This window comes from Epargyreus clarus, unplaced genomic scaffold (assembly GCF_041222505.1).
Source record: "Epargyreus clarus isolate Ecla_fem2 unplaced genomic scaffold, WU_Ecla_fem_2.2 ptg000032l, whole genome shotgun sequence".
Taxonomy (NCBI): Eukaryota; Metazoa; Arthropoda; class Insecta; order Lepidoptera; family Hesperiidae; genus Epargyreus; species Epargyreus clarus.
The window spans coordinates 9,123,647-9,135,888 of record NW_027332237.1 but is presented as its reverse complement, the minus strand read 5'-3'; the positions used below and the strand labels follow the sequence as shown (position 1 = coordinate 9,135,888).

Genomic DNA, 12,242 nt, shown 5'->3' with positions numbered 1-12,242 from the left:
AATTAATTCATTTCATCAGTTTCCGAAATTATTTTACATAACACCTTTTTGTTATTGTACAAGTCACCATAATTATTAATAACTCAAATGTGAACTTAAGGGAAGGATTTATTTTAAATGAAAGACATTCGTTTAAACAGTGTTTTATTCAATTTATTCAATCATGATAGAGAGATGATCGTTTTTATTTCCTTAATAAGTATACATTTAATTAATTACTAAAAGTAAAAATACTGAAGTCATTTAATTCTTAGTCTATCACTAATCTATCTTGAGTCATCTGATCAAAATTAATTTATGAGTGATGAAGGAAAACATCGTGAGGATACTATATGTCTCATCTCTATAATGGTCTCAAATCTTTCTGGCAATTGCATATTGGTGGACGTCAGCTTTAAGGCTCACCACCCATCGGCTACTATCGCGTGAGCGAAATTGCAATGACTAGAATTTTTTCGTGGCTATAATTAGGAAAAAAAAAGCTGGTGATAAATAATTTTCATCTTATACTCCTCGCGCTCTTTACTTATTTAGTTATAGATTTAACGTACATAATTAACATCACGATTTAACCTTTTTTCTTATTTTATATTTTATCTTCTTAGTATTCATATATAAATCTTTTAATCCAATCCAAGTAATTATAAACGTTTGTGTATGGAGAAGGCTTGGCCATAGAACAATCGAAGAATCCATTTTTAACAATTCCTACCACAACGAATGTTGTACCATTTCTGTACATCAAAGGTCCGCCGGAATCACCCCGGCAACTGTTCTTTCCCTCTTCTCCACCTGCACAAATGTGCTCCCTCTTTCTCTCTTCAGTATTTATTATAGAATTCCTATAGTTGTAATCACTCAACGGTTTATACGGCAGCTCAACTTTCTTCTTAACTGCACTTGATTTAGATATTTCGTCTTCCCCCCAACCAGCTATTACTAGTGTCGTATTCCACGGAACTTCATCAACGAAGTTAACTCCTGGCAGACAAATTGGTCGTATGAAATCTGAAATAACATTGAAAAATTATTATTATTTTCTCCATTCTTCAGTATTTTTGACTTGACTTGGCTGTGAAGCGTTACAACCTATTTGTAATGTGTAATATAGCATCATATATTATATTGTTATATATGATTAGCTTTAATTACGTAACATGACATAGTTTGCGTAAAGTGTGGATATAGATTGTGTGGATTACATGTTTATTATTAAATGTATTTATGATTTGTAATTATAATTTTAATTGCAGTCCGAATTGCAACCACTGTGTTTGCACTTCGGCCTCATAATCTGGATAGTCCATGTTCTTAAGTCGTGCCTCGGACACGGCTCTCCTCTAACCTTTGTGTGATCTAGTTATATGTGTATCATACATTAATTATCATTTAAGTGAGTAGGGTGTGATAAGGGAGACATGTTTTCCGAGGTTTTCTGCTGCTCCTGTACCATATAAAAACTTGATTTAACGATGAAGGAAACTATCGTGAGGAAACAAACACGTCTGAGAGTTCTTGAAAAAAAAAAAATCTTAAATGTGTGTGACGTATACCAATTCCAACTTTGTTGTGGTAGACTTCGGTCTTATCCTCTCATTGGAGTTGATAACTAGACTTATGCGCAGCGGTGGAACAGTAATGGCTTGACCAGACAAAGAGAGAGATCTAGACGCACGGTTATTTTCTTACCCGAAAATTGCACGCTTCTCTTCCTACTAATAAGTCCAATGTCATGATGTTTTGATATGTTATTGTAATGTGGGTGTTGTTCGGCCCAGTCCACAGCTATGATTGTGACGTTGACTGATTCTGGGATACCATTGTCATCTTTTACAACATCAGTCTGGTACGATGACGTATTATACTCCGCTAGACGTACCTGACCACTGAATTAAAAATAAACTTTATTATACTGACTATAACAAAGTGAACGTATAAATTAATGTTAAAACTAGGGATTTATTATTATAAAAATAACGTTCCAGAATAAGTAACTCCCAGAATTTAGACGAATACAATAACATCTCGTATTTTAAAATCCCTCAAGCTTGTATAGTTATCGACAAACTGCTAATCCGCTCTGAAGTTGTTCCGAGCACGTGTAGACTACTGTAGACATACAATTTGCTATGGCGACGCAATTCATTGTATCTAACTTTTGAATAGATTTAATTACCATTCAAACACAGCCTATACGGTACATATCCATGACCACAGCGTCGTTAAGTATACTAATTTCATACTTCCTCGTCCGATTAGTGTAGTTAATTATAATGCATTAATTAAATAGTAATATTGTTTATTCATTTTATTAATATTGATAATTTAAATTACAATTACTCATTGTTATTGTATTGTTAACAAAAGCAGTAATTATTAAAAAATACTGCTTAAAAATGATTAAGTGAAAAGGCAAGTCAACGCCACTGTACGATATAAGCTGTTTGGACTGCAGGCCGTGCCAAAGAATCAGACATGCATATGAAAACATAATACGCGCGAAAAACATTACACTTTGCAGTCGGGTAATAATATTTGTTGTCCATTTAATCAGTCTGTCGGTCTTTTATTTTTTTATAATATAGGAGTAGCAGACGACCATGCAGTCCACCTGATGGCAAGTGGCTACTGCCGCCCATGGACATGAGTAATCAACTCCAGATAGGATTAGAAATTCTTACACAAATACCCCCGATGGCTTAGCTGGAAGGTCTCGGAAAAGTGTGTTCAAACCAGAACACAGCAGCGCTTAACACTGCTGTTATGCCGAAATAGGTATGGCGTTAGTGCCACCGGAGGCGAACCACAAAGGGTTCTAATCCTTCTTATATTATGGAAATAGCAAAGGAGCCGGCAGTTCATCTGATGATGTCCTAGCTGAAGTTGGCTACTAATGGTACCCCTGAGAACTAAATTGGAACGCCTCGTACATGTGTATATTACTTAACCAACCTTCAAACTATTAAACTGCAGCGCTTAACACTACTGCCGAGTCGCTAAGGGTTCCACTACAGTATAATTATCAATTTATACTGTAGTTCTACTATTTTAATTAATTATAAATTTTATTAACTACAAACTTTTATATAACTTGGTATGTTCGTATTAATTCGATCCTAGTCAACAAGTTGAAAAACAAGTTTAAAAAAATGTGCTGAAAAATCCTTGAAATACATTTTTATATACGTCATTTAAAATTAAATGAGATATTTCTTATATTTTAGGAGCTTTATCTCTATTTTTCACGTTTTTCAAATTGTTGTCTAGACTATATATAGGTTACATACCTATATATAGTCTATAGACATATTTTTCCAAATCTCTCGTACCATTTTTCAACCACCATTTCAACTCTTTTTTGTGACATCCAATTAAGCTGAAATTTTGCCTACTTATGTAAATACGATGACAAATAACTTGCCCTCGTCGAATTTGGTCTTGTTTGATTCATTTCGACAAGGACTCTGGTCCTATACCTAGATAATGTCGAGGGTCCGATGACGGAGCTAGAAAGAGGCCGTGGGACCTTAATTCATTAAATGGCGCAATCTATTCGAGTTTGGGTTAATTTCACTCCATGACGATTTGTAGCGAAAAATTGCAGGAAATACACATTACGAAACCGATTACTAATTATATCGCTTTACGTTGTTTTTTCCTCATTTCCATTTCCATCAAAGTCAAAAAGGAAACAACAATACTGAAAAATGTTTATTTATAACAATATAGCTTGTATGCTTGCGTCATGTGTTACAGCGTTCGTTGTAATGTAGTGTTAGGAGGAAAAAATAAACTGAATCATATTGTTGTTAAGGGAGCGTGTTAATATTAAATGTGTAGTCACTCGTGCGTCGTTAGGACCTATCGGATTTAAATAATAATATAATAATAAAAATTCATTTATTTTCTCTCACAGAAAGTACTTCATCTATAGACACGTAACAAAAGTGATATAAAACTGTTAGCCTTACGTTGTGAGAGATTGGTACCTGAAGTAGGATAGATTCCAGAATAAATTTCATACCATTGCCCTTCCACGGAGAGATAAATTGTGTAGATTAGATCATAGAATGAAGTTCTTCGTTTCAGCGATGGGGAGAGCTCCTAGATGGTTTAAAAAATGTGAAAAACTAAGTCAGATGGAAATATTCGAGCGATTATCGATATACTATAAACCCCGCATGTCTCTAACGCCGGAATTAAAAAAAAACTGCAATCCTCTAATTTAAATGTAATCATCTAATCTTTGCTCTCCTATTTATTTATTTCTCATTAGGAAATCCGATTCTTAGTTTTAAGTAATACGAGGGAAGCCGAGGTTTGCATGGTCAATATATTGTCATACTTACGATTACATTCTTGTTCATGTGTAAACGTGTCAGTAACTTTATTGACAAAAAATATGTGTGATGTGATTCATATTGATGAATTCTCATCAATATTTATCAATATTTATTGATAGTCTTTGTGCTAACGACTGCTAATGATGATTTTGTCTGCAGTGTGGCTATTTTATCGACTTAGTTGCTATAAATAATGATTATTTAAGAATGTCAGACGGAGAATTAGATCGACGGCCAATGGTAATGCGGTTTCTTTTTTAAATGTTACCAATTTTGGTCCTTAGCGTTTAAAAGTCAATTTACGAAATTATACTTTATGGATGTCATGTGGATATTGATTATGGATAAGCCTCACTGGCTTTGTGTGAATCTAAATACAAGTTTGTAGAAAAATGATTTCAAATCGTTTTTGCAAATGTAACTTTTCAATGCTATACTAAAAGTTATGATGGAAATACATAGATGTAGTATGCAACAACATTATGATTTCGATATTTATTAATAATGTTATGTGAGGTAAACATTAATAAGTGTTTCCTTAAGTCGCTAATTCGATACTGTATCGTGATAATTATTGACTTAGTAACACTTGGCATACAGTGTACACTTTTTTTTTTTATAATATAGGAGTAGCAGACGAGCATGCAATTCATCTGATGGTAAGTGGCTACTGCCGCCGTAAGTATTGAATAATTGATGAGAAAAGACCACAGGGAAAGACGGACTCTGACTAGCATCAACCCTTGCGCATTGCTAAAAGTAACATAAACAACTAAATTACTAAACTAAGTCATGAAGCACTTTTTTCAATGTTTTTACATTAATTTACACTTCACTATTGCCTACTACAAACTCTGTCATTTATGTAATGAAATTGACTACACAATTTTCAATCTTATTTATTTATATGTATATATATCATATTGCTATATTTTGTTAATTATTCCCTCGATCCAATCCAAGTAATTATAAACGTTTGTGTACGGAGAAGGCTTGGCCATAGAACAATCGTAGAATCCATTTTTAACAATTCCTACCACAACGAATGTTGTACCATTTCTGTACATCAAAGGTCCGCCGGAATCACCCCGGCAACTGTTCTTTCCCTCTTCTCCACCTGCACAAATGTGCTTATCTTCACTTAGAGTTTTAGACCTAATACGTTTATCTTCGCAATCTTCCAGTGGTCTATACTTTAATGCAACATGTTTCTTAACGTCACTGTTTGAATTATTCTCGTCCTCCCCCCAACCAGCTACTGTTACTGTCGTGTTCATTGGAACTTCAATCACGAAGTTAACTTTGGGTAGGCAAATTGGTCTAATGAAATCTGAAAGAATGTTTACAATTAATATAGTTATTCACTTTCTTGATGTATTAAAAGTATTGTATTTTAATTTCCACGAATATTACGAAACAAACTTTTACTATTATATTTTGGGTCTAACTCTAAAGCATTGTAAGTTGTGCCTCATAATCAGCATTGCAACACACCTACTATTACTACCTCTATTACTACCTCTGTACTATTTGAGGTAGTGTGATATGTGATGAAAGATATTTTATGCCGGTGTATTTTTTTGTTATTCATTAGTAATTATAATTTCTGTAGTAAAAAAGCGTGGAGTGCTCCAAATATCAATTTTCGAAAAACACCCCACACTTTTTCCACAATTATACAATTTACTGTTCCTTAATTGATTCCTAGATTGAAAATTATTTTCTACTTTTTAGTTGATTTTATCATAAAAGCGTGTTTTTTAGTTTTTTGAACTATATTTATTTTATTAATTTTTAGTATTTGTTGTTATAGTGAAAATCATTATGCATCGTCTGTAAAAAAATCAAGTGTCTATCTATTACGGTTTAAGAGATAAAGCCCTGTGACTCACGAACAGACAGCGGAGGGTTTCGTTTTATCCTTTGAGTACGGAATTTAAAAAATCATTCTACAAGATGGCATTAAAGATATGTTTCAGTACATTTGAGTTATAGGGAAATAACATTATCATTTTTCAAAACTAAAAATCAATCTAGTAACTGAACTCTCCCTAAGGCGCTTTCTCTCGCCTCGAAAATCGCGAATCCTGAGGATGTTTTAAGGACAATGGTACAAAATGATTAGAATCGTGTATTGTCATCGGTTTTTTATAATTTTTCAAAATTTTGAATTAAACTGAATGTTTAAAGTGGATAGAAATCGGGTTCAAAGATTCCGTTACTGTTACGTACATACATACATACAACCCAAGCTAATAATAAAAGCGTGTTAAAAATTTGAAAGTTTTCTGGAATTTGTTCGTTGAAAATACAATTTTTCATCCGGCGTTACGATTTGATTAAGATCCGATTTCACCAACACTTAATTTATACTAGAGTAGCTATCCCGGTATAACGTTACTCTGTCAATTTATTCCATGCTTAACTTCAATTTCGTTTCACCACGTTAGTCTAAGGATATCTTATTCTCGCATAGTTACTCTGTGCCGTTGAACGAATAAATTGAACAAATACGTAATGCATCAAAGTAAAATAGACAGTTTGACGTATACTTGAACAATAGCGCTGCATATTCTTACATTTATTCAGATAATACGTTATCTTGACAGTTTAGTTGACAGTGATCCCGCGCTTTTTGGTTTAGTTTTGTTGTATTTAGATTTTTTTAATTTGGCGTAAACAAATCATTATTATTGTTTTATATAATTCGTTTATTATATTTATTTTCTTTTAAAAACGAAATCTTAACACGAAATCGTGCTTGTCATAAGTCTCCAAAATAATTAGCCCTTATTTTAAACCACTGAATAAACAATCATCGTCATCACAATCGGTTTTGTTTAATAGTACTTTAAAGACGACGTGCCATCATTAAGGTTTTATTTAATCAATGATGTAAGTAATAAGTACAAGTTGTACAACATACAATACAGTGACAGTAGATACTAATCTAAGAATAGCAGGTTACTCGGCCGAAATCGGAGGTATACGACTTTACTCCAGTATAGAGATTTTGTCCCTAGGATAAATGTTGTTGAAACGTAAAATAGGCATACTCGCGAGTAACTAACGAATTATTCTGCGAATAAGATTTATGCGACGTTGGTGAAATCGGCCCTTAATAATTTTATTGGGGTATTATGAACGTATACCTACAACATAATATACCAGTATTATAATTTCTTTTCGTATCGAATATATGAATATTTCTTACCTGAAAATTGCACACTTTCTGCCATTTTAATAAGTGCAATGTCGTTATTTTTGTTTGACTCTTCGTAATCTGGGTATTTTTTGCACCATTCCACATCTATAATAGTAACGTTAACTGATTCTGCGACACCTCCTACAATTACAGTATCAGTAGGGTAGGATGTTATGTTATATTCTGCTAGACGGACCCGAATCCTGTATAAAATAAAATAATTAAATAGTGCATGCGTGTATTCAAATTGAGGTGACAAGATCACTGATCCTTCTGATGAAAACTTTACATTTTATGTCATATGCCCCTCACGTATTTCTACCCAATAACAGAATGTTGTGTGCTGCTGCGTTCTGGTTTGAAGGGTGTGGTAAGGGAGACATACTTTTCTGAGGCGTTTCAGCTTAGTGTCCAGTGGTTGCAAGCTGTTTTATTTTAATACAAAACTTACGGGTCTCCGTATAGAGGTTGTATACAGTGAGCGGCAGTGATAACGAATCTGTTTGTGATTAGGCTCCCACCACAGTGGACGTTCGGGTCCTTGTAGTCCAAAAGCGCGAGCCAAGGATATTCTTCTATACCTACACTTTCACCACCTGGTATGATAAAAAGAAGATAAAAATAATTAAAAAGCCGATTTTAAGCAAAAGCTTCTGTTTTCTTTTTGTATTTGTTTTAAAAAATCATTTCTTTTTATACTTAAATCGCGGCGTGCTTAAAAAATTGTTTCACCATTTTGGATTTCGTGGATGTGCATTTGTAATTTAAAAATAATATCTTTGTGAATACTGCATATGTAACATACATCACTTGTAACACTTGTAAAATATGTTTAAAAATCTTGCCGACATGCAAGTCGGCCGGGCCGCGTTTGACGGCACTTTTACTGTAATTTAACTGCTGTTACAAAGAGAGACTTGGCTACTTTTATTTTAGACAAATAAAAATAAGCAATAAAAAAAGAACTCATTGAATCTCCACAATATTTATCATTTTAAACACGGGTGAAACCAGGGGGCACAGTTCGTTATTAAAATTACAGCTCGATCGGTTAGGGTCAACTTGTTTTTTATTCAGTTGCAAGAGATACCCTTACAATAGTAAAAATAATTATACACTTAATAATAATAAACGTGTTGCGGTGATGGTCTAAGGGTGGAAACTTGGGCTCGGTTCTCAACCGGAGGGTCCAATATTCGAATCCCAGTCACGTACCTTTAATTTTTCGAAGTTATGTCCTTAATGTAAAAATAATAATTTTTTTGTTCGACTTGCGGAGGCACTGCCGTGCCTCCAGATCACCATCAGGTCAGCGTGATGGTTGTCTCAACAGTACGATATTGTAAGGGTATATTTTCATTACAGTACTTTTTAGTTAATTTATGTTATTAAGAGTCTATTTAATTGCTGGTGAGAAGCAATGTAGCGGGAAACTATATAAAAAGAAAAGGATATTATATATTTTAGAGAATAAGATGTCATGGAATGAATTGTCAGAGAAAATAAATAATGGAGTTGTAATTGAATCTTTTATTATGGGAGACTGGGGACACTTGAATCCCCCCTTTTGTTTTTTTACCATTATTAGGTAAAATTTGTTCCGTTTGAGATATACTGGTACTGAAATACGTGGAATTTTATTGGCTATACTAAGTATAAAAGTTAATGATATCGGTATATACATTTTGTACTCTGGAGCACTTGATCCTGAGGGAAATAAGTCTCCTATAGTTTCATATGATACCAAAATGAGAAAAATATATATGTTAACATTGATTTATCATTGATTTATTTGCTTAGTAGGTAAAGTTGAAAAAAGAACAACATATTCACTGTTTTGATAAATCTCATATACGAGTATATGCTGAAAATATACTCGTATATACGAGTATATACGAGTATATTTTCAGCTAACATTACTTAATGTTCCTATTATCACAGAATCTTATGGTCGATATTTTTTTTTTGCATCTTTTATTGTTTTATATACTCTAGGCATATTGAATCCTGAAATTATTAAAAAATAAATATTAGTGGAAGCTTGATCCGGTACGATCATATCTCCCATAAGAAAGTGTACCATGTGTACCCTAGCTGTACTGTGGTTATAAAAAGATATTGTAAAAAAATCTACTACTATTAACACTATTCTATGAAACAGACGTTTAAAAGCATAGATATTGAATAGTTTAAAAGTGATACTTACCCAAAATAAGTTTACTAACCAATTATTTAATCAAAATGAAAACTTACGAAAAATATTTTCCTGAAACATGATACACACAATCATCCGCCATCTGCTTAAATATCAAATTGGACAGGTGTACCAACTTTAGAAAGTTATAACGTATCATAGACACCCAATGTTGTCCAACCAAAATCATATAGTGTTCACAGAAGCTCTGTAAATCCAGTGTACCTAGTCTCCCGTACGGATCAAGTGTCCCCAGTCTCCCCTATAAAAAATAGTATTTCAGGAATAATGAGTTCACAGTAGTAATAAATTGACAATTATACTTACCGATTATTTTTGATGTTGTCACCTGAACACCACATTGAGTCACTTCGTAGGATGCTTCGTAAGAAATACGGTTTGTTAAATCAGAGTTAATATCAGCTGTAGGTTTACGAGTGTTTTTTTCTTGTTCTATAGGTTTATATTTAAGTTTACTCCAATCACTTTGTGGTGGACAACATACCTGGAATAAAATACTCGTAATTTGCGTTCTAGTGCTTTCTTGGAATGAATATTTGTGCTCAGATATTTTGAGGTGAATTTCTATTAAAAGCTACAGTCTAGAGAGGTAGCGGCTCACCTGTGCTCAGTGGCCGACTGGAGGTATGAGTCTAATCTTATTTGGGGTTTATTAAATTGTCCAATGTCGGCCGTAGCCACTTACCATCAGGTGGACTGCATGCTCAATACTTATCTGTTATACTCATCAATTATACAAAAATAAGTGAACATTTGTACAGGTCATATTCAATGTACAATAATTCTTACTCCATCCTACGTAGAGCTATGTTTTTAACGACTACTGTTAACACATGTACTTTAGTATTTACACAGTTTAAAAATTCAGGTTAATAACTTTCATATTTTAGAAAAGAAAAAAAAAACGTAAAAACGTCAATATATTATTACTATGAAATATTTTTTTCATAATTATTTAATAACAATGATTTGTGAGCTGTAGATAAAATAACCGCATTCCACAATATTAAAGACTTCGACATCATGTATAGGATGAGATTTAGATGTATAGATAAAGATACACATTCCTATAATACACAAGTTCTTACCAAATTATCGGTACATAGGGTTTTGCTTTGTTTGTAGAATTTATATTGTGGGGATGTTCGGTTTTTGGTCTTCATGATGTCGTATAATGGTTGACATTCTCGCAACGGAATACACACTCCACGGGATTCATTCGGTACATTGCAGCTTTCAGGAGTTACTTATAAAAAAAAATCAAAATTAATGTGTATAAAAGAGTATTTAAAAAAATCAACGTGTAAACTGGCTTACACGGGTTTTTACAGGCAGTGCCGGCAGAAGTGAAAACTTTGTAAACCTAACGTGAATACTAAAATATAATAAATAAAAACGGAGACTGACACGAATTAACATATTTTTTCTAAGCTGACACCGGGTGACATCTTGACTTTTTCAGTTTACTTTGCCGTCTTACGAATTTTCAATCAGGTCACGTCTCCTGAGTTTAACATTTTTTACCCATCACAAGAATATGTGCACAACGTCGCTTCAACTTCAACAAGCTTTGCAAGAAAAAGAGTGTCAAGGAGAGGTTTTGAAAATTGATAGAGTCGAGATGGTTCCACCGGGAAAATATCGCCGCCACATGTATTTGTAACGTGAAGCAGTATTGCGTTTCTGTAGAGGGATGGAGATGAAGATTGACTCACGAATATAAACGCATTTAGGGTAGGCTGATACTGCCGATTGAGAAAACTCACAAACCTTTGACCAGTGGACTGGTCCTAAATTACAAGCAAAAGGGGAGAGTCGAGAGAGAGATAGAGCTAAGTTTAAATGTTTGCTATAAATTATATTACTTTTATATGTCATACTCACTTCGATTGCACTGGACTAAGTTAACGAGGATAACGCCCAGTAATATACATAATAACTTTGTATTTGCTACGTTCATATTTTTTATTTACAACTTTTCACTTATATATTGAGGAGTGCTCAACGTGTTAATTGAACAAAATATCACTGAACATTAAATAAATAGGACGAATACTGAAATTTATATTGTTTGTTGCATTGGTTATATTTAGTATCTTTGACGGGGTAAAAACCCTAATATTATATTATATTACTTTAGCCAGTTTTCCTCAACTGAATTATATTTGGTAAAAGCGTTTTATATGGGAAGCATTACAAACTGTAAATGATATTTTTTTTTTATATAATATAGGAGTAGCAGACGAGCATGCAGTCCACCTGATGGTAAGTGGCTACTGCCGCCCATGGACATCTGTAATCAACCCCAGATAGGACCAGAAATTCGTACCTAAGGTCGACAAAAGATGCGCCGCTACCCCTGAGGACTAAGTTGGAACGCCTCGGAAAAGTATGTCTCCCTTACCACACCCTTCAAAACGGAACACAGCAGCGCCTAACACTGCTTAACCCTTCAAAACGGAACACAGCAGCGCCTAAC

General features: G+C 33.7%; 2 protein-coding genes across 2 annotated transcripts in view; one reads left to right on the top strand and one right to left on the bottom strand.

Moving 5' to 3' along the window:
• mim (missing-in-metastasis) overlaps window positions 1-12,242 on the top strand; it is a 286,624-nt gene that overhangs the window by 108,525 nt on the left and 165,857 nt on the right. The window lies entirely within an intron of this gene.
• LOC140755232 (phenoloxidase-activating factor 3-like) lies at window positions 5,226-11,806 on the bottom strand. The gene is made up of 6 exons (XM_073090458.1): window positions 11,648-11,806; window positions 10,852-11,009; window positions 10,070-10,247; window positions 8,000-8,144; window positions 7,558-7,751; window positions 5,226-5,673 (listed from the first exon to the last, which is right to left on the bottom strand). The coding sequence occupies exons 1-6, from the start codon at window positions 11,721-11,723 to the stop codon at window positions 5,270-5,272; spliced, it is 1,155 nt and encodes a 384-aa protein (XP_072946559.1). The 5' UTR covers window positions 11,724-11,806; the 3' UTR covers window positions 5,226-5,269.

Coding starts and splice junctions, on each gene's coding strand:
- LOC140755232 (XM_073090458.1), bottom strand. CDS start 11,723: ATGAACGTAGCAAATACAAAGTTATTATGTATATTACTGGGCGTTATC. Junction 11,010..11,647: donor CTTAGTCCAGTGCAATCGAA/GTGAGTATGACA, acceptor TTTTTTTATAAG/TAACTCCTGAAAGCTGCAAT. Junction 10,248..10,851: donor CCCTATGTACCGATAATTTG/GTAAGAACTTGT, acceptor ATTTTATTCCAG/GTATGTTGTCCACCACAAAG.